This window comes from Mustela erminea, chromosome 12 (genome assembly GCF_009829155.1).
Source record: "Mustela erminea isolate mMusErm1 chromosome 12, mMusErm1.Pri, whole genome shotgun sequence".
Lineage (NCBI taxonomy): Eukaryota > Metazoa > Chordata > Mammalia > Carnivora > Mustelidae > Mustela > Mustela erminea.
In genome coordinates, this window is record NC_045625.1 from 2,708,340 (window position 1) to 2,730,156 (window position 21,817).

Consider the following 21,817-nt stretch of genomic DNA (forward strand, 5'->3'; position numbering starts at 1 on the left):
AGACCATCTGATTCACGACCTTCAAACTGACTTTCGCTGCTCGTGTGCAGAGCCTGAACACCGAGAAGAATGAAAACACCCAGATCTGTGGGGAACAGTTTCTTAGAACACCGCTCCCCGCTGACACGGGGAGGGAGCTGGGCCGAGGCTCCCCGGCAGCGAGGCGGCCCCGGCCTGCACCCGTCCACGAGGCCCACAGCGGGGCCGCCAAGCTGGGCTGCAGGCAGGGGCTTCAGCAGAGAAGTCCGGAGAAGCCTCTGAGACCCGCTGTAAGGGACGAGGAACGGGCAGAGTTGGAAAAAAAGGAAAAAAAGGAAAGCTACAACCTATTTTCTCATCTTGCAACATGAACAATTTTTTTTCTAAAAGATTTACCTTCCGGTGGCTCAGTGGGTTAAGCGTCTGCCTTTGGCTCAGGTCATGACCTCAGTGTCCTGGGATCGAGCCCCGCACTGGGCTCCCTGCTCGGCAGGAAGCCTGCTTCTCCCTCTCTCTCTACTGCTCCCCATTTGTGCTGTCTTGCTCTGTCAAATAAATAAATGAGACACTTTAAAAAAATAAGTAAAAATAAAAATATTTGATTATTTTGGAGTGACAGCACGAGCGAGCATGTGAGTGGGAGGAGGGCAGAGGAAGCGGGAGAGATCTCCAGCCTTCCCGCCGAGCGCAGAGTCCACACTGGGGGCGGGTGCGCGGGGTGAGGGGCCACTTCACTCAAGGACCCTGAGATCACAACCTGAGCCAAAGACAAGAGCCAGGCGCTCCACCGACTGAGCCATCCAGGTGCCCCCCAAGTAACGTTTAAAAAAGGAACGGTGGTAGGGGCCGCCGGCTGGTGCCCCGGTTGGGCCAAGGGTGGCCTGGGGGTGCCCGGCCGGCCCCCCGACAGTGGAGTCCCCTCGAGCACGCCCGAACCTGCACTGTGCCCCCAGTCTGCAAGTGCGACAGCTCACAAGCCGCGTGGCAGAGCCCAGCACACCCTGTTCAGAGCGCCAACAGGTTCTTCTCTGGCACTGAAATGATACGGACACACACGATAGGAAAAAGGGAATTTATTTATTAAAGAAAAATCATCTGTGAATTCCTCTACTTAAGTTAGTACTGACGTTAACACTTTGGGTGGAAACATGCCTTCTTCCAAGGAACAAGCAGCAGCTACAGGTCGGGTCAAGGAGCACTTCCAGAGCCCGCAGGGGCCCTGACGGGGAAGGCGACCTCCCCCCGAGCAGCGCCACGTCTGTACACATGGTCAGAGGCTGACGCAGCCGCGCATGCGGCCATCACACGGGTTTTCAAGCGAAGATCAAAGCGTGCCAGGAGCCCCACGCCCTGACCCCTGGCCCGCGGCAGCCAGGGGTCCCCACGCTCTCCGGCGCCCGGCTGCCACCAGCCCGAGCGCCCGGGACGGGCACAGGCAGCAGGCGGGGCGGCCATGCCGCCTACGCGCGGTTCAGGGTCTGGAAGATCCGGGAGATCTGCAGCACCACCGGCCCCGTCTCCGGGTCATTCATCCACTGGCTGCTGTTCAGCGGGTTTTCCAGCATGTCTTCGAACGCTGTGGGAAGACAGTGACGCCCGCTAAGACGGCCCCTCCGCACCCAAAAGCCTGGCCGTGCTGTCCCAGAGGGGAGGCCTTGTGTCGCTGGGGGCCACCCGCAAACCCCCTGCCACCCCCAGCAGCATCTGCTGTCCCACGCATGTACCCGCCGTGGAAAGACCACGAGCCTGGTCCCGGGTGCCGGGGCAGCCCCTGCACTCGCCGGCCGGCTGATGCCAGACAGCGACCGGGCTGGGGCTACCAGCGATCTTGACACAGTCACAGCCTGTGAGTCAGTCGTTCCGCTTCCAAACCCACCAGGCAAAGTCCCCAGATGCAGAAAAGACAGGGGGACACTGCTGCAAAGTTAACGCTATCTGACGGGAAAATCAGAATGCTCTATCTTAAAGAAAGGACTTTAAAATACATAACCGAGGGGCTCCCGGTTGGCTCAGTGGGCAGAACAGGTGACCTGTGACCTCGGGGTCACTGAATCTGTGCCCCATGTTTGGTGTGGAGACGACTTCATTTTTTTTTTTTTAAAGATTTTATTTATTTATTTGACAGACAGAGATCATAAGTAGGCACAGAGGCAGGCAGAGAGAGGGGGAAGCAGACTCCCCGCTGAGCAGAGAGCCCGATGCGGGGCTCGATCCCAGGACCCTGAGACCATGACCTGAGCCAAAGACAGACGCTTAACCCACTGAGCCACCCAGGCGCCCTGGAGACGACTTCAAAGTAAAATCTTAATAAACGAATCAGGAAGCAAACACAAAATAAACACGTGACTGAGCAATTCCACAGCAAGAAACGAACCGTCTCGACAGTTCCACAAAAGCATCTTCCCCAGAGACAGCGGCATGAGTGGCCCTCGCCCACGGCCAGCACACAGCCGTCACCCCACGCGCAGGGCAGGGGGGCTGCTTCCTCCAGGGCCTGGTGGCTGTTCGGGGTCTCATGGGCCCGCAGCTCCACGGGAAAGGGCGCTTCCCTCGCGTTTCGGACTGACAGCCCTCCTAGCCCTCGAAATAATCCCCGCGGACCGTCCCGATCAAAAGCCTCTGAAAACCAGGCCAAGGTAGCAGAGAACCCGAAGGACACCTGGGCATCCGGGAGAACGGGAGGGAACGCGGGGTCCAGAGAGCGGAGGAGCCCACGTCCGCCTTCCTCCTGGAAGCCAAGGGCCGAACCAAAGCGTGAGGCGGGACACCACCCGGCAGGCTGCGTGGGAGCTCGGTCTTCGCAGGCCTCACATTCGAGAATTTCAGAAAGACAATTACTCAGAACCAAAGGCCGACCCAGTCCGCACGTATGACGAAGGACGGGCGTCAACACGCGAAGACCTCCAGGCCGAGCTCAGAGGCCGAGGCCGCAGCAGGAGCAGCGGATGCTCCAGGGCACGCAGGGACGCGAGGCTGGCACACACAGGCGCGGACGAGAGCGGGCGGGGGGGGCCCTAAGCCAGTCACGCCCCACTCCGGCGCGCGAGCTGCCCCCGAAGCAGGAGGTACAGAGGAGGGCGGCCGGCCCACGGCCACGAGGGGAGGAGCCGTGGCAGGAACGGGAGGACAGCGCGTGCTTCACCACCCAAGGCCTCTGCACAGAATCAAGGACGAGCATCGGCTAAACTCCTCTGTGTACAACAGCAAAGCCAAAGGGCACCTGGGGACGCAATCAGGGAAGCATCCGACTCTGGCGGCTCAGGTCGTGATCTCGGGCTCGTGAGATCGAGCCCCGCGTCCGGCTCTGTGCTCAGCAGGGAGCCCACTCAGGATTCTTTCCCTTTGCCTCCACCTGCACACACGCTCCCTGTGTGTGTCTCTCTCTAAAATGAATAAACCTATGAAAATAATAAAATAGCGAAGCCAGAACGTGCAGCACAGGGGTGCACCAGCAGGACACGGGGTAAAGCGGGACAGCACGCGGGCCCGCCAGTGCTTCGGCAGGTAAGCCGGCGATGGGGCAGCGGCAGGGGGCAGAGGAGACGTCCGCCAGCTTCTGCACCCTCTCCAGCTCGTCCCAGGTGGACTACGGCCAGCACTTAGCTCATCTGAACCGATCACGGTCATCTTAAACTCTCTTGTCAGGAAGGTGTGTGCACGAGCCTGTGCCCCGGTGGCATGGGGGCCCAGTGGCCAGGGGAGGCTGTCCTGGGGCAGGCAGAGTGCACGGGGCACGACACACGCAGCCCCCCTGTGCTGGGCAGCTCGGGACCCCCAGAGCCGTCCATGGGCCACAGCCAGGTGGCACCTACCCTGCCCCCTTGTTTTGGAAACCTGAGGAGAGGCTCCCCGTGAGCCGGGCGGTCCCAGCAGAGGGCAAAGACGTTCAGTGAAACCCCACGTCTGTCGTGAGAGAACCCTCTGAGAAAAGACAAAACCAGCCAGGAGCAGAGGGCAGTCTCGGAGGCAAGCATTAAAAGAAAACCCTTCAGAAGAGGGTGTGGACCGACCCAAGGCAGCACCTTCTTTCCTCCTGTCAGGCCAGCAGGCAGCAAGGGAGCTGGGGAGCCCAGCGAGGCGCCCACACGTCCCGCACAGAGAAGGAAAATGCACGTACACACACGCCACCAAAGCCCGGAACTTGGGGACCCACACAAGGCCTCCCCAGCCCACACCGCACACACTCCCGGGTAGATGACCGACTTAGAGAAGGAAAACAAACCGACAAAACTTCCAGAAACAAAATCTTCCTCACCTCAAGGCCAGACAGTTTTCCCAGATGAAACATACATGTCCAACTACATTTAAATGTGTCCCCATGACACAGCAGAAACCCCAGGAACAGGAGAACAACACTCACAATACAAAAAAACTGATAAAGGGCCAGCGTCCAGCAGACACGAGGGGCTTTGCAGCTGCATAAAAAATGCTCCAGAGGACGACACCCAGGACGGGCCTTTCAGAGCTGAGGTCCTAGCATGGCTCCCGGAACGGGCTGGGCCTCACAGCTGTGGGAAAGGGCCAAGCTCACAGCTGTGCCCGCCTGGGCAGCGGGCGCTCTCACCGGGGGGCTATGCACAGGGCCTGACGCACCCCTGCGGCCCCACCCACATACACCTGGCCTGGGGACAGCAGAGTGGTGACATGCCCCGTGGCACAGTCACACTCCGTGGCACAGTCACGCTGGGACGCAGAGGCCTGCCCGGGACCCACCCTGACAGGAAGGCGGGTACGAGGGGCTCTGGCGACAGAGCTCTGGGGGCAGACATGGGTGGCACCGCCTCCTAGGAGCCTGAGCGATGATAAAGGTTCGCTCCCAGGGCTGGGGGGACAGGGGTACAGTACGGGAGGCGCCCAGAGGACCCATCGGCCTGGAACACTCCAGACATTTTTTTAATACTGTGGCTTTTTTTTTTTAATTTTTTCTAAAGATCTCATTTATCTGTCAGAGCAGAAGCCGGCGGAGCGGCAGGCGGGAGAGGGAGAGGCACACTGCGCGCTAAGCACAGCGCCCGACGCGGGACTCCCAGGACCCTGAGATCACGACCCAAGCCGAAGGCAGATAAAAACGCAGACATGTGGCTGTTAGTCTTACTTTAAGTCCGGAAAATCCCACATGCTTCTGCACACGTGTTATGTTCCACAGACAAAATGGGGCCAGAGAAGTCCCTCACCCCAGAAGAGCCAAGGCAAACGCCTTCCACCCAGCCGGTCCAGCCTAGGGGTGCCGCCCACACTCGCCCACGTCTGGACAAGCCACCCTGACTGGTTCGAGAGCTCGTCCGAGGCCCCCGCACAGAACCGCCCCCCTGCGGGCAGAGCCTGAGCGCCGGCCCCACAGTGACTCAGGCAGGAGTCACGGACAGTGGCGGAGACCCCCATCACTTGGTGACACCTGTGGGGTGCGACAGGACCATGCTAGGGAAGGCCACGTACCTAGTAATGTTTTCGGGTTAGTCAGGCCCAGCTGCACCACCGGGTTATCCAGAATGGCTTGAAAGAGAGGGCTGTCGGGGTCGATGCCCTTGTCCAGCTCCTCGGGGGACGGCTTCCGGTCTCCCAGCAGCCACTCGCACTGCAAATGCAAGAGCCGGCCCCGTGAGCCCCTCCTGACCCCCCACAGCACCAGCTGCCCGCAGACCCAGGGGCTCTGACATTGGGAAGGAAAAGCCACACTGGTCTAGCCGACCCCCGCTCCGCAGCTCAGGCAAACAGCGGCGAGTCCTCGGTCCTCGGTCACTGAAGGGGGATGAGGCCGGACCCGGCCCGAGCAGCGGAAGGAGGAGGAAGAAACGCACGGAACCCAGGCTGCGTCCCCGGGAACCCAGGCTGCGTCCCCGGGAACCCGGGCTGCATCCCCGGCAGGGCCCGGAGCTGGCTGGTGGGCAGCCGGGCGTCCGAGTCCCCAGAGCGCAACGCCCCCTGCCAGCCACCACGCCCCCCCAGGGGAACAGGAGAACAACATTCAGAGAGAGTCTGAATGTCCGCCAGCCGCTGGTGCGTGTCGCAGAGCGGGATCTGCCTCGGGGTCACTTCAACACGCTCAGCGAACAAACACACCCGCCTGCCAAGCACGTGCTTTCTCAGAAAGACAAAGAACATGTAAAACGTTTTATGCCCTCGAACCCTCTCCTCTTGCTGCACCGGGGAATCAGACAACAGGTGGCCCGCAGGAGGAGCCGGACGCACACGGTCCCAGGCCGTGTCCCCCTCTGCCGCAAGGGCGAGGCGGTGTCCGGGTGCCCCGACGGCAGTACTCACGGCGGCGTTCTGCTGGTTGTTGTTCACCCGGAGGGCGTCCATCACTTCCTTCTCATCGAAGCCCATCTCCATCAGCGAAATGACCGCCTGCGGGGGGAGGCACAGACCGCTCAGAGCCTCGCGCAGGCCACGTTTCACCACGGCATCCTCGCGGGGGGCCGACGAGGTTGGCACAGGATGTTCTGGGGCACGAGTCTGGTTCCCTGCGGCTTCACGGATCGCTCGAGTCTCCTGAGCGACAGACGGACCACGGCCAGCCCGAGTCCGCGCGGCCGCAGATGTGCCCGAAGCCTGCCTCCCGCCGGGCGGGTCGGCCATGCCCACGTCAGACCCTCGTAGGCTGGACCCGCGGTCTCCACGACCACACGGGAGCTCGCAGCGGATGGCCTCGTGAGCCAGAATAGAAGGTATTAGGAAGAGGCCATGTAAGCAAACCCGATCTAAGTGAAGACCAAAATGGCCACGTTAATATTCATTTGTGAAGAAAAAAGGTGGGAGAGAGAGTTCTTCAGATTTTATCTTTAAAAATTGACACTAAAATTAGTTTTAAACATCTCAGGAGTATTAAGACAGAAGCTATATCTCGAACATCTGGTGATTCTTAGAGGGAACAACCCAAGGTCATTGGGAGGTGGGGGACATGTACATTTTCATGACAAAAATCACATAAAACACTACAGCCTTCACTTTTCTCTTGACTTTTTATCTTTTTTATTACTAATTTGAGAGTGAGCATGCAAGCAGGAGTGGGGGGAGGAGCAGACTCCCCACTGAGCAGGGAGCCTCACCCAGAACTCGATCCCGGGACCTCAGGACCACAACCTGAGCCGAATGCGGACGCCCAGCCATCAGAGCCACCCAGGAGTCCCTATTCTTGATTTTCACACAATTTTTAGAAGAGTCCACTTGGCGGGGGGTAAAGATTTTATCAAGTTAATTCTTTTTTTCTTTTTTAAAGATTTTATTTATTTATTTATCTGGCAGACAGAGATCACAAGTAGGCCGAGAGGCAGCAGAGAGAGAGGAGGAAGCAGACTCCCTGCAGAAAGCCTGATGTGGGGCTCGATCCCAGGACCCTGGGATCATGACCCGAGCCGAAGGCAGAGGCTTAACCCACTGAGCCACCCAGGCGCCCCAGGTTAATTCTTTAAAGATCAAATCACACTCTTGTGGGGTCCCTGTCTTCTTCCCGCCGTTGCGGCTCTACTTCTGCCAGGCGCCGGGGCGGCAGCGCTGGGCAGCAACCTGCAGAGCCCCGTGCGCCACCCTCTGTGGGCTGGGCTCAGCCGAACTAGACCGTCGAGCGTCCCAAAGAGCACCCGGCAGGAAGGACGTCCGCTGCACACGGCAGTCAGGACTGACCTTCCCCGGAGCCAAACGGTCGCCGGGGAGCTGAGCTGGCAGCCTCTCCCCACACAGCCCACATCCAGTGCTTTCCTGCACCGGCTCCCACCCCCAGGGGGGCTCCACCCCTGAAAGCAGGAAGAAGGACCCACTGCGCCACAGTCGGACTCCCAAGTCACATAAGCTCGCCCAGAACCCCCAACTAAATCCAAGGACAGCGTGGCCTCCCTGTGGCCACCCGTAAAAGCGAGCCTCTCCCCTCACTCACCCCTGCCTCAGCCCGGGAAGCGATGGCCCAGGACTTGTGCACGGTGACCACAGGGACGCCTCCCGCCTTCCTGCCAGGGGTCTGGGCACTCACCCCTGCCTTGCCCGTTGCACTTGGCTGCCCCCACCCCTGCAGCTGGCATGGAGGGTGGTGGGGGCCTGACAGCAAAAAGTCTGTTTCAGTCTCAAGCACAAACCCCGCTCTCGGACCCGGACTTCCCGGGAAGCACGCAAGCACCGCCGACCTTATAGACTCTTCTCTCCAACGGCGTAGGACCAAAGGCTGGATGAGCCTCGACAGCCCTTTCTAGTAGTAGTCACAGAACGTCTACTGCCAAGAGGCCACAGGAAGGCCCAGCAGAAACGCACGTCTCAGGAGAAGGGTGCGTCGAGACAGCAGCGGTGGTCCCCACATGCCAGGGCTAGGCTGGGGGGCCGGATGAGGATGACGCAGAAGCACCCTCAGGGGATGCCCAGAGCCCCAAGGCAGAGCACAAACCGCCCCCAAGAGCGCGGCTGCCCGTTCCACAGGGCTTGGCCCAGCACACCCCCCGGACTCCAGAAAAACCTGCTCCAGCTCAACAGAAACGCTGCCGGATGCACAGCTGAGCTCACCGGAAAGCCAAGAGCAGCAAACTTGTGGGACAGCGGGGCTGCCGTGGCAGGCGGCAGGAGCCATCAGCATGGCCTGGGGGACAGGACGTGGGCCATGGGGCCCTACGAGGTGAGCAGCTGGAGCTTAAGACTAGGACCCTGAGAAGGGTCTACACCCCTCGGGCCGCAGCTATGCCAAACGGTGGCCTGGGAGCCCTGCCTTCGTGGCTAACACGGAAGCGGGCCCCTGACAGGAGGTGCCGCTCAGCCCAGGGAAACAGCCTCAGAACGACCCGTGGCGGGCAGCCCACAGACCGGCCACCTGGGAGTCCCTGGAAACACAAGCCTGCAGGTAGGTGAGCCCGCCCGGACGGCATGGGGCTCCCCGCAGAAGCAGACGTGTGAACTCAGAGCCCTAACAGCCAAAGCCCACAGATCTGTAACCGGAAAGAAAAACGCAGGCTTAAAGCACCAGACGCGTCCCAGAGAAAACCAAAAGCCCAGCAGAGGAACACAGCAGTGCAGAGCAGCAGAGAACAGAACAGCAGCCACAGAAGCATTAAGAACAGGACGACGGCAAAAGAGCAGCCTGAACCCATGGCAATGTCGCCCCCAAGTACAGCCAGCGCCGGGCGGGCCCCGGGACCTTTGATCCTGCAGACGCCCCGGTTCCCAGATGGCCGGCGGCTGCCCGGCCTCCCCGCCCACAGGCAACGCTGCAGCGCCCCGGCCTCCCACCTCTGGGCGGCGTCCTGGCCCAAGCCCGTGGCTTGCCAGTATCGACAACATAAACGAAGCCCTGCTGTAGCTCTCAGGAGATGACAAACGTCTCGGCAAACTACTTGGAGAAGAAACACCCACCGGGATCCACGTGGGGACAACTTAAAACTGAATTTGGGCCCGTCTACGAGCCCCTCACTGAGCTCCACTCCCATGCGGAGGAAGAGCAACCCCGCCCGGCCACCCCCGGCCCCGGAACACATACCCGAGCGTCAGCCCGAAACTCCCTTTTCCTCCGGATCTTCTTGAAGATCTCCGTTAGCTCGTCTCTGGGCTCTTCGTCTCCTGTGCTCGTCCCAGCAGCCTCCGGGGAGGCCTCGGGGGCAGCCTCGGCCTGTGCCCCTTCCGGCGAGGCCTGGCCTGGGAGAGGCGCGTCAACGGTCGGGTCTTCCGCGTGCTCAATCAGCCACTCCATGGCCTGAGGTACCGACATGCTGAAAGGCAACAGGAGACTCTTTCCAGCACCCCCAGGCCTGTCAGAGGGCCTCGAGCCTCCTTGACATCCCCAGGGAAGCCTCTCTGATAGCCAAAGTCAGGCGTCTCAGTACAGAAGGGTCTGGAGCTCTGGGCCCTGCCCCAAACGACCCCAAGACCCTGGCAAGAGCGCAGAAACCCAAGCACTAAGCCCAGAGAACGAACCCGTGAGGTACACAAGAACCAAGGCCCAAGGCAAAAAGGAGCAGAGCCCGTGGAGTACAAGTCGTGCACTTCGGGTCCAAGTGTAGGCACGGAAGCGAGCAGCTGCGGCCCGGCGAGCCTGGGGGGCTGCCGGGGGGGCACCGCACGCACCGCCGGCTGCCACGTCGCTGACACACGCAGGCTCCCACGTGGTGCCTACAATGGGCCCGGGGAGGACTGCAGTTCAGCCTAGCCACAGCGCGTTCCCGGCAAGGGCCACGGTCCCAAGACGCCCCACCGAGTCACTCCTGGGACACGCACCGAAATGTCTCACTTTAAAAACTCACATCTACTGTACACGGTTCAACCTAAGACTCAGGGACGGAGGAAGTCGCCCCAGGGGAGCCCCACAGCATCGGCAGCAAGGGAAGGAGGCGGCCCGGACGTACTGGTTCAGCCGAAGGGCCTTGGCCGCCCTGGTCTCCGGGAAGCCCATCTCCGTGAGCTGCCGCAGGGCAGCCTCGTCCACTCTGCCATCCTCCTCCTCGTCCAGCATCGCTGCGGGCGAGAGACGGGGCCACCTGTGAGGGCCAGGCCAGTGCGAGGGCTGTCCCCCAGCCCGGAGCCCGAGGGGCCCACCTGCAGGCCAAGTCCGCCCGAAACACAGCACGTGGACATGGAGCCCTCGGCCGGCAGGCGGAGCAGGAGCCCCGCGGCCACGGGAAGCGCAAGCAGAGCCGGCGCTCCCGATACTGGCGCGGGCATGGTGAGGAGAGCGAACGGGACCGCGGGGCGGACACAGCCGCCAGGGTGGGGGCATGCCGTGGGGCGGACACAGCCGCCAGGGTGGGGGCACGCCGTGGGGTCTGAACGCAGGATCCGGCCCCGGGCTGCGCGCATACCATTCGCCTTCTTAAACAGTTCAACCGCATCCGGGTTCAGCGCCAACAACTTCTGCGCCACCTCGATGAGCGACACCAGGATCTTCCGGAGTTCTGTCTGGAACTGCGGGGGAAGAAAAGACTCTGACTTCTCCAAGTGCCCCAGAGACCTGCCCAGATGGGCGACCGCACTCCTGGGCCTACAACTCCGTACCCGGGCGTCCCAACCACGCCACTCTCGGTTCCGGAGTGTGGAGACGGACGGAGAGGAGGTGGGTGAGGCCACAGGGTGGCAGGAGGGCTGTGTGCCTGGCAGGGAGGAGCGGCCTCGTGGGCTGTGTGCACGGCTTCTCAGCTGGCGACCCAGAGAAACATCTGGAGACACGGCCCAGCCTTCTGGCCAACTTGGAGAGCACGAGCCCGCTACGTAAGCAGAAGAGATCAGCCTGACTGGATGGGCTTCCCAGAGCCGGGCTTCTGATTCTCACCCGGCCAGAGGCCGGTAGGCACAGCAGCATCGGTGGCAGCCGGCTGGCCCCCGCCGAGGAAGGTGGCCACTGGGAACGCATTCAGAAACCCCGACAGACGGTCCCCAGCCCCACCGGCGAGACGGGGATCAGCCACCCCTTTCCCACAACAGGCCTCAGACAGCCACTGAGCGCCCCTGCTGGGGCAATCCCGCACACAGCCCGGGCCGTGGTCAGAGCCCAACGCCCTGCTTGGCAGGGCACCCTCTGCTGCTCCAATGAGCAGGGCTCGTGGCAGTGCTCTCGGATGAGATGGCCGTGCCGTCCTAGTCCTGTGCAGCGTGGGCGTAACCCCAGTTCTCGGACGGTCCACGGGGCACTGGACACACAGTGTATTTAGCGTAGAACTTTCCAATCTAAAATAACTAACACTCCGGACTTCTAACTACAAATTTTTGGCAAATTAGAGCAAAACCCTAATATTCTCCCAGTGGGATCAGTCTTGGTCCTGCCTTCCGATGTCTTTTCAAACCTTCTGTTTTGGAATAACTGTCGGTTATACCCAGGGCTCCTGCCCGCCCTTTCCCCCGGATTCCCAAAGCACCGCCGAGAAGCCGTGTGGCCCTCACGCAGGAGTGACGGGCCCGCGGTGCAGCCCACAGTGAGCACTCACGTCTCTGATGTTGGTCTGGACCTCGGCCCGGTCCATGTTGTGGGGCGGCACGCTGGCGGTGGCTCGGTAGATGGCCTCCCTGTCGGGGGCTTTCTGCTCTTGTTTCTTCTGCGGAGAATAGTAATCAGAAAGTCGGAAATGAGGACGAGCACCGTGACGGGCAAGGCCGTGTGAGCCAAACACACAGGGAGAGAAGCACTCTCATCGGCAGCAGAGGGTCCCTGTGGGTTCGGCGCTCACTTGGGACATGATTCCTGCCTGTTGTGCCAGAGGGTGGCAGGGCCGGAGAGAAGATGCAACGGTCCCCTGCAGCCACAGAGAGAGCATCCCACGTGAGCTGTGGCCGTGCGGGGCCAGGAGCACGCACGCACCCCGCCTGCGTCTGGAAGCCCTCGCAGCAGCATGTCCGGACTGGACTATGAGGACTCCGAGACCGAGAACGGGAGAAATGCAGACCATCAACCCAGACAGAAACAGGGCTCAGCAGAGCGCACAGAGAAGCCCGACCAGAAACAAGGCCCGGCCAACTCCAGGCCAACACCACAGTCCGAAGGAAGCCCGCCGGGCTTGGAGCGAGCAGCCAGACCCGAGAACAGGGCTCCTCCACCGCCCTGCTCAGCCAGCAACCGCCTGGGGGAGCAAACTTGGGGAGCCCCGAGCCAGGGAGCCTGGGCTCAGCAGCAATAAAAGGCGGTACCATGCTAATCCTTGCCAATGAGACCCAACCCCGGCCCCTACCGCGTCAGGGACACGAAGCAGGAGACCTCCTGCTGTGGGGAGGAGGAGCCCAGGGCTGGGTCTGCCCCACAGGGAAGCCCGGTGGCAGGTACACCCCACCGGGCACAGAGAGCAGCTGGTGAGCCCCCATGCCTCTTACTGGGAAGGCAGCCCAGGAAGGCCGGGGGTGGGAGGGAATCCCCCACCACAAAAGACAGGGACCAAGACAAGAAGGGGAAAAGGAGAGAAGCCCGGAAAAGAGAACCAGAGGAAGAGCACTGCGTGACGGAAACCGCGAGGGAGACGGGGTGCGACCACCGGAGGCCACGATCCCACGGGAGACGCACACTGTCACGGCCAGATCAACAGGCCGCAGCGGCCAGAGGACAATGTCCAGGAAGTCGCCCTGAAGGCAGGTCCAGCATCCAACCAACAGCAACGCCAGAGGGAAGAGAAAATGACGGGAGGGCATTCTCCGAAAACAATCCAGGGAAGCTTTCAGAACAAAAACACACACGGGTCTCCAGACGCCACATGCCACACGCAGCAGAGGCCGAAGTCGTGAAGTCCCAGTGCCCTCAACAGCCTCTCCACCCGCGGAGAGACCCCGGACAGAATGCAGCACGCACAGGAGACGAGTCAGGCCTGACCAGTGCCGGCCGCGTGGCCACCCTGGGAACGGGGACCATGGCCTTCTCCGTGTGTGCACGTAGCTGGCCCTCCCCAGCAGCCTCTCGACGCTGTAGTACAAGGGCCTCAAGACTCCCTGACCTTTCTAGAGGCCGGAGAAAACCAGGCGCCACCAGACCAAGGGACAGTCAATAGCACGACACCGGATCCTGCAGGCAGAGTTCGAAGGCGGCCCTAAGAGCCCACTCCTGGCAATGATGCCTGCACGATGCCAGAGCCCGTGAGCAGGATAGCCGCTCCCTGCGGTGAGGTCATGCTATGCCACAGCCAACCTGAAGCAAAAGAAATGACCCACCCTGGGAGGCCTGACCTAAGCGGGTAAGCCCTGAAAAAGGAGGGGGTTCTTTCTGGCCGGAGATTCAACACGTAAGAAATTCTGTTGCTGGTTCCAGAGATGCAGGCCCCTTGTGCCGAGAGAAAGCCCCCCCCAACCTGGGCTGCCAGAGGAAGGAAACGGGGCCTGGCCCTTCAGCCATACGCACTGCCAACCGCCTGAAGGATCTGGAAGCAGACCCTTCCCCAGAGCCTCCCTGGAGGAACGCAGACCAGCCACACCTTGATTTGAACCCAACGCCCAGGGCCCAGCTGAGCCCACCCAGACTGCAGGTCTGCAGGTCAGACCAGGAGGTGTGTGCAGTTCTAGGCCGGTGTGTCCATGGTACTGTGACAGGGGGCAACAGGAAGTGTCCAGATATACCAGGTTCAGAAACTCTAACACAGGGGTGAGGCGAGAAGGCCACGCTGCACGACAGGCCTGGAGACCCGTGAGGCAGAGGAATGTGGCTAGGAAGAGCTGGAAGGAAATCTCCAGGACAGCAGGGACCGGCAGACAGCCTTGTACATAGGACCCTGCTTTCAGAAGATCTATCAGTCCCGGCAAAGAATCTGAAAGCTTAGCGATACGCCTGCAGAAAACACATCGATGAGGCAATCGCTGACTCCGGGAGAAACGAAGTTGCATTAATAAGGATAAAATAATCCAAGTACCCCTCGCTCCTGACGGACAACAGTGCGTGCACGCTAACACCGATGGAAGCCCTGAGACCTTCAACCAGTGTCAGGATCTAATCCTCCAAACATCAAGGAGCCCAAAAACCAAAAACTGATATTCTGAGAAATACTCAATTCTGCATGTGGTTTTGAAATCAGAAGAATTACTGGGGGATGGGGGAAAGAGCTCCAAGAGGTCGCCTTCAGGGCACGTGACGCTGGTGGGAGGAGGATGCTTTTGTTAAGAAACCAGCTACGTGATCTGACTTTAGAAACGCAGCTTACTTTCCCTTAAAATTAAGACTAATTCTCAAAAATAGGCACTAACGTCGTATGTTTCACTTTGTAAACACGCACACAGAAAAGGTGACCCACCAAGTGAGGTCCGTGGGTTGCTGCGAGGCACCCAGAAGTGCAGGGGCGGTGGAAACCCTGCTGTCTACACTGGTCACCCAGGGCGAACACTGTAACCTGAGAAGCGCGGGCGGCTCTCAGGGCGGGGCAGGGCAGGCCCAGATCTGTCTCCTAGAGATGGGGTGAGCTGCTGGCTCGTGGGCGAGCGGGCTCCAGCCAGGTGCGGCCACAGATAAGAAGGGCACACGAAGCCCAGGGCCACCGGCCCCGCAGCAGGCCCTCAGATAGCTCAGCCCGCTAGCAGCGCAGGGCCCAGCCCACGGAGTCCGGTCTGCTTTCTTGGGGACTGAGCACTCTCCTGAGCATTTCAAAGCACAAACAAGAAACTCCACCCAAGGGCGCCTGGGTGGCTCAGTGGGTTAAGCCGCTGCCTTCGGCTCAGGTCATGATCTCAGGGTCCTGGGATCGAGTCTCGCATTGGGCTCTCTGCTCAGCGGGGAGCCTGCTTCCCTCTCTCTCTCTGCCTGCCTCTCTCTCTACTTGTGATCTCTCTCTGTCAAATAAATAAATAAAATCTTAAAAAAAAAAAAAAACCTATTTAAAAAAAAAAAAAAGAAAGAAACTCCACCCAAGAGAAACAAAGGAAAACCGTGGAATTAGCATGGCTGCCCGCTCGAACAGCACGGCTTTGCACCGGGCATGGTGTGAGGCCTGCCTGGCCCTTCCCTGCGCATGCGCCTGCCCTCTGGGAGAGGGGCCCGAGTGCGCCGCTCGCCACCCCTTCCCTGCGCTCCTTCTCCCTGTCCTGTGGGCACAGGCCTCACCCGATGAGAGGCAGGCCTGACAGCGTCTCCGGAGTTGCACCGACCCCGAGACCATACTGGCCGCCGGACCAGCAACCAGGAGAGGCTCGGCCACGACGGGAGACCCCCCCAGTGGTTGACTGTCGGCCTGCTGGGTCTGGGAATGACTCATTCCCAGAACTTTTCTTTCTCACAGGCTGGAGGCTGGAGACTAACCAAGACTTCCAGTTCCACACTCAGAAACTCACCTTTTCTTCTGCCGAGACGTCAGCCATCTTAGGAAGTGGAGTCGGAGCACGTTTCTTTATCAACAACAAGACATCTAGGGAGAAAAAACGCCGTCAAGCTGGTTACCGATCTCTTCCATAAGATGGCAAAACGGGTGCCAGAGGAGCAAGGGTTCTCCCAGGTGCCGCCCAGGCCCAGAGCCCACGCACACCCGTGCCTCCCCGCCTTCCTGCCCGCGTACAGGGGCGCGGCAAGAACCTGGCCGTGGGTCACACAGGTGGCCGGTGGCCGAGCAGACACACACAGCACAGCCCTGAGAACCGTGCAAACAACTGGAAGAGATTCCGCAAAATGTCCTCATTCCCACAGGCACGGGGTCCTGAGGCTGGAGAGCTGGGGCCAACCCTCAGAGTGAACCACCTGCCAGTGGGCTGGACCGCGCCGGCGGGGGTTATAAACAGCGTGTTCAGGAGAATCCCCGAACTGACAAATACAAAACTACAAGCTTCTCCCCAGCGCCTCCCGACACAAACTCGAAGCAAGGGAACGGGTGTGCATGGAGTCAGAGTGTCTTCCGAGGGCATCGGATACAACGGCCGTGACTGGACTTTCCCGCCCCAGAAGGAAGCCGGCAGCAGCTCCCGAGGCCCTGGTCCTGCTCTGACACAGAGTTACAAACACAGCTCACATCTGGCTTCTCAGATGGATGCTGCTTGTCCAATTTCGGTGCGCTCTGTTTTTCACAAACGGCCCATAATGCACACTTTGTTTCAACAAAGGAAGAATAAAAGCATCTCAGCTGACCCAGTTTCCCCGCTCGGCCCCAGCCTGGAACACAGACTTGGATGCCAAGGACGCCTCTGCCTCTTGCTCCCCTGCTCCCAGCTGTGCCGAGGCTCCCACCGCTGCCCCGCGAGGCCCCTACCTTGGTCTTGGACGTTCTCTTCCAAGATTGTTTTGGCATCACTCAGCACCCTCTCCGAAGCAGCATGTATCAATTTGTGATGGGTCACACTTTTGGGGTCTTCCAAGCTCCCATGGGCACACTGCGGGGGGGATCATATATTTAAAGACAAAATAAATCATAACCGTAGCGATACTAGGACCTGACACCCTGAGCCACACCAGGCGTCTATTGGTCACCAGCTAGAAAATGAAGGCTCAGACCAAGTCAAAGACCCCCCATGAATGGTGGAAGGCGGACAAAATGCCATAACATCTGACCCTCCGGGCAGCGATCTGCCCACCGAGCAGCTAAGTCGTCCTGAAACAGGCGCCCAGCCTGACACAGGACACCCTGCTGCTAGAAGCGACCTGAATCGCTTCCTTCGTCCAGAAGGATCCAGAGAGGATCAGGATCAGGGCCACTGTTCCCTGAAAGATCGAGGTACGATTTGTGCACTTTTTCTCTCTTCCGGATGGGTGAAGGGGCTGAGAGAAAGCAGAGAGAGAAGCTGGTCCACGAGAGCCAGAACTAGGGGCCGGACCGCTTCACCACCTGCGCGAGCCCGAGGGCAACCAGCCTCTGTGTGGCCCCTGCTTCACCAAGTGACCACCACATGGACCTTGAAGCTGCGGGAGCCGCTGGCAGGCCCCTCCTGGGCGTTCAAAGGGGGTGGACTGGCACACAGCTACAGCTCACAGGACCCCAGGGACCCCAGAACGCAGCACTGGGGCGGGGGGCGCGGACATCCAGGCCAGAGGGGCCGCAGCGACGCCCGGAACGTGAAAGCTTCGGCGCTGTCGCACATTCACATAAACTGGCCGGGCTGAAGGGGGCGGAGGCGAGCCCAGCCCACAGGAAGATGCACTCCTACCACTTACGACAGCAGACACCAACCCCCTCGCTCGCCTTGAATTCAACACTGGCTCTGCTCCAGAAGTACTGGGTGTGCTTCTTCTAACCCTGAAATCTGCAGGCTAGTGGATTCAACACGTTCAGAATACAGTCTCGGAAACACCATTTTCCAAAACCACCTTCATCTGGCCCCCAACACCACCAGTGTGAGGCGCGCCGGCAGCGTGCCAGGGGCACAGCACAGGCTGAGTCACCCGTACGGCGCGATTCCTTCACTCTGGGTCTTTGTCCTCAGCAGAAGCCCTCGGAGCAAGTGAGCTAGGGCAGCCAGAGAGCCCCATAAGAACCCAATGCCTGGGCAGGGAGGCCGTGACACCTCCTGAGCCTGCCTCCTCCCCAGGAGAGCCAAGAGGGGGCTCCCACACCTGACATCCTGTGTCGTCCCAAGACGCACTATCATGGGACCTAAGAAACACGAACAGCCTGGGGCGCCGGGATAGCTTAGGTCATGATCCTGGGGTCCTGGGATCGAGTCCCGCAGCGGGCTCCCTGCTGGAGAGGAGTCTGCTTCTCCCTCTGCCTCTGCCCCTCCTCCCTGCCCATGTGCTTGCTCTCTCTCAAATAAATAAAGTCTTAAAAGAAAAAAAAGAAAGAAAGAAGAAACATTAACAGCCATATGGACAGGAACTGTATCATGTCGTGGCAATTTCATGAAAGATCTCAATCAACATTAAACCCCAAAAAAGAGCAAACCAAGAGTAGCACCCCAGCTCCCCTAGAGGTTTTTTTTTTTTAGGATTTTATTTATGTATTTGTAAGAGAGATAGAGAAAGAGAGCACGCATACAAGTAGACAGAGAGGCGGGCAGAGGCAGAGGGAGAAGCAGGCTCCCTGCCGAGCAAGGAGTCGATGCAGAACTCGATCCCAGGACCCTGGGATCATGACCTGAGCCGAAGGCAGTGGCTTAACCCACTGAGCCCCACAGGGGCCCTTCTTCAAGAGTTCTGATGACGAGGGACACCTGGGTGGCTCAGTTGGTTAAGCGACTGCCTTCGGCTCAGGTCATGATCCCAGAGTCCTGGGATCGAGTCCCACATCGGGCTCCCAGCTCCATGGGGAGTCTGCTTCTCCCTCTGACCTTCTCCCCTCTCATGCTCTCTCTCTCTCTCTCAAATAAATAAATAAATAATCTTTAAAAAAAAAAAAAAAAAAAGAGTTCTGATGACGAGACCCTCAATGAGAAAGCACTACACTCCCAACAGCAACGTGGGGGTGGGGAGACACCCCCACTGTCCCCTCCATGGGCAGGGCTCCGCCTGAGCCCGCACCAGAACACAGTGGGAAGGAGACAGACGCTCAAGCACAGGCCGAGCCCCGCTGCCCGCAGCGACAAGACATTCAGGGAACGGTTTCGGGGGGACACTCGAGGCTACAACTTGAGAATGCTCTCTCCTAACTAACGCGTCCTGGCTGGCTCGAGAGGCAGCACGCCCTGCCTGCGGAACAGGACGGGCTCGGAGGTGGGAGGACTTTCTGAGAACGCAGCTCCCGGGTCCCGTGATTTGTGCCGTTCCTCCACCACAGAGTGGCATAAAATCTCAATGCAAAGTAGAAGAGTGCCAGAAAAATCCCAGACGACACACCTCACTCCCGGCTGGGATAATAAATATCAGGTACATAATAATTAGCATCTTACTCAAATTGGCTGCCTAATGACCGTCAAGAGCTCCGGAGATCTATCAGCAAGCACCTGTGGACCAGTCAGCTCCCGTTTCTGGGTCCCCTTCACGAAACAGTATCAGGATGGCTCCGTAGTGAATTAGCTGAATGCCATCCCCATTCACCCCCGACTTCTCCCTCCCCAACTCAGCAGGTGGCCTGCCATGTCCACGCAGTCCTGGACTCTCAATCCTCCTCCCCACGTGCCCCATGAATCCACACGCTTGTTTGGGGCGCACTGGGAGTCCGGCCCTGCACCCGAGAACACAGGCCCAGCCCTCAGGGAGCTGCTGTCTTTGGTGGGCTGCCAGGAGGGGACACAGCATCTCAGGGAGGCTGTTGTTAAAACGCTCAGCGCTACACAAACACGGTGAAGGCTCTCACAGCCTGGACGGTCCGGGAACCCCCAGCCTGCTGGCTGAGTGCTGTCCTGGGGTTCATGGCAAAAGCACCCGGCAGAAGAAAGGACGGCATGCCTGCCGGGGGCTGCCAGCCCAGAGCCCCCTCCGCCCAGGGCCCCCTCCTCCTCCGTGAGAGTCACCGACGTCCAGCATGTTCCAGAAGAGGGCTCACTGGTAACCAGAGCGCTCCCTGGCCTGCCCTGGACAGTTACAGGTGCCTCCGGAGCCCTTAGGCGGACAACCCAGAGCTGGGCAGCGTGGGCATGTCGCTCCGCACCGGCCATCGCTCGGAAGGGCTGAGCTCCGCTCTGACAGGGCTCCGTCCTGCCCAGCACCGTCTCCCGGACGGCCCGAGCGGGGCAGGCGGCCGGCGGGGGGGAGGCGCGCAGAGGGAAAGCCGCCCAGGACTCGTTCCAGACGTGAGCAACCCGAGGAGCCCGCAGGGCCAGCAGCACGCACGCGACTGAGCCGGGAACACCGCGTCTCCCAGCGCCGCGGTCCTGCCCCGGGCCCTGCCCACGAGTCAGTGTAAAGGCCTCGGGCAAGCAGGGCTCAGGGGCAGCCCGGCCCGCGCCGGTTCGGCGGCACGAGCGGCCAGAGCCGGCGCAGGCCCACAGGCCGGCCCGCAGGGAAGGCAAGGGACGTCTCCACGGCGCGCCCCCCCTTCCCCGGGCACCGCTCCCCGCTCCCGGGGCCTCACCCCAAGGGCAAGCAAGCCCAGCTGCCGGGAAACCAGAAGGGCCTGCCGGGCGCGGCGACGTCGCGTCCCCTGCCTCAGTGTCCCGCCTGCCCCCAGCTCCTCGGGCTGCCGCGGGAGTTCAACGACCGGCGCCGGGCGGGAGCGCGTCCGGAGGGCGGCGGGGAGGGGGCGGCGGGGAGGGGGCGGCCAGGCGGGGGCCGGGGCCGGGGTACGGGGGCCGCGGCGGCCTTACGTGCTTGAGGCAGCGCTCCTTGAGCTTCTCCACCGCCGTGTCCTCGGTCGCCTCCTCCAGCCACTCGGCGCCGTCGGACGCGCAGATGTGCAGCCGCAGCACCTTGCCCGCGAAGATCTTCTCCTCCTGCACGAACATCGCGCCGCCGCCGCCGCCGCCCGGCCTGCGCCCGCCGCCCGGGCCGTGAAGGTCACCGGGGCGGGGCCAGGCCGCCCGCGCGCTCGCTCGCCGGCCGCCGCCGCCCCGCCCCGGCTCCCCTCGGCCGGCCGCCCGTCACTGGCCGCGGGCCCAGCGGTCGCCTCGCTCCCGCCGCCGGGCCGCCGGGGGCGCGCTGGCTGCGCCGCGACGGAAGTGCGTCACAGCGCGCGCCCGGAGCATGCCGGGAGATGTGGTTCTCCTGCGGCCTCGGCGCGCCCTCCCCCCCCCGAGCCGGAAGTACGTCACAGGGCGCTCCCGGGGCATGCCGGGAGCTGTCGTTCTGGCGCTGCTAGGTCTCTCCAGCCCCGGCCTGCGCTTCGTGGCTTTCGGCCGTGGCCCGCGCGACCCCTGAGTCCCGTGGTCCGTTCTGAGATGGGCTCTCGGTGTAGAGCACACAGCCAGTCCCCAGGACTGCGGAGGGAAGAGCAGTGGAAGACACTCCACACTGTCTTTACGCAGACGACATCGTTTTAAAGGATTTTATTTCTCGGACAGAGCGCGCGCACGCAGGGGAGGGTCAGGCGGGGGAGCGCGCACGCAGGGGAGGGTCAGGCGGGGGAGCGCGCACGCAGGGAAGGGTCAGGCGGGGGAGCGCGCACGCAGGGGAGGGTCAGGCCGGGGAGCGCGCGCACGCAGGGGAGGGTCAGGCGGGGGCTGCGCGCACACGCAGGGGAGGGTCAGGCCAGGGAGCGCGCACACGCAGAGGAGGGTCAGGCGGGGGAGCGCGCACACGCAAGGGAGTGTCAGGCCGGGGAGCGCGCACAGGCAGGGGAGGGTCAGGCGGGGGAGCGCGCGCACGCAGAGGAGGGTCAGGCGGGGGAGCGCGCACAGGCAGGGGAGGGTCAGGCCGGGGAGCGCGCACAGGCAGGGGAGGGTCAGGCGGGGGAGCGCGCACAGGCAGGGGAGGGTCAGGCCGGGGAGCGCGCACAGGCAGGGGAGGGTCAGGCGGGGGAGCGCGCACAGGCAGGGGAGAGTCAGGCCGGGGAGCGCGCACAGGCAGGGGAGGGTCAGGCGGGGGAGCGCGCACAGGCAGGGGAGGGTCAGGCCGGGGAGCGCGCACAGGCAGGGGAGCGCGCACAGGCAGGGGAGGGTCTGGCCGGGGAGCGCGCGCACGCAGGGGAGG

At 61.4% G+C, this 21,817-nt stretch overlaps 1 protein-coding gene across 2 annotated transcripts; it reads right to left on the reverse strand.

Moving 5' to 3' along the window:
- Positions 1-1,373: 1,373 nt before the first annotated feature.
- Positions 1,374-20,822, reverse strand: UBAC1 (UBA domain containing 1). Of its 2 annotated transcripts, none has more exons than XM_032306287.1 (10): positions 20,497-20,822; positions 16,572-16,692; positions 15,667-15,740; positions 11,865-11,972; positions 10,746-10,848; positions 10,293-10,401; positions 9,431-9,659; positions 6,241-6,327; positions 5,416-5,554; positions 1,374-1,555 (listed from the first exon to the last, which is right to left on the reverse strand). In XM_032306287.1, the coding sequence occupies exons 1-10, from the start codon at positions 20,632-20,634 to the stop codon at positions 1,440-1,442; spliced, it is 1,224 nt and encodes a 407-aa protein (XP_032162178.1). In that variant the 5' UTR covers positions 20,635-20,822; the 3' UTR covers positions 1,374-1,439. The 2 variants fall into 2 exon arrangements, with proteins under 2 accessions (XP_032162178.1, XP_032162179.1); XM_032306288.1 differs by lacking the exon at positions 1,374-1,555 and adding an exon at positions 4,897-5,101 and having other exon boundaries at positions 20,497-20,819.
- Positions 20,823-21,817: the final 995 nt, after the last annotated feature.

Excerpts from the sequence above, each read along its gene's own strand:
- UBAC1 (XM_032306287.1), bottom strand. The coding sequence starts at position 20,634 with ATGTTCGTGCAGGAGGAGAAGATCTTCGCGGGCAAGGTGCTGCGGCTG. Across the intron at positions 15,741-16,571 it reads AGAGAACGTCCAAGACCAAG|ATGTCTTGTTGTTGATAAAG; the intron begins GTAGGGGCCTCG and ends TTTTCTCCCTAG. Across the intron at positions 10,849-11,864 it reads TCCAGACCAACATCAGAGAC|TTCCAGACAGAACTCCGGAA; the intron begins GTGAGTGCTCAC and ends CTTCCCCCGCAG.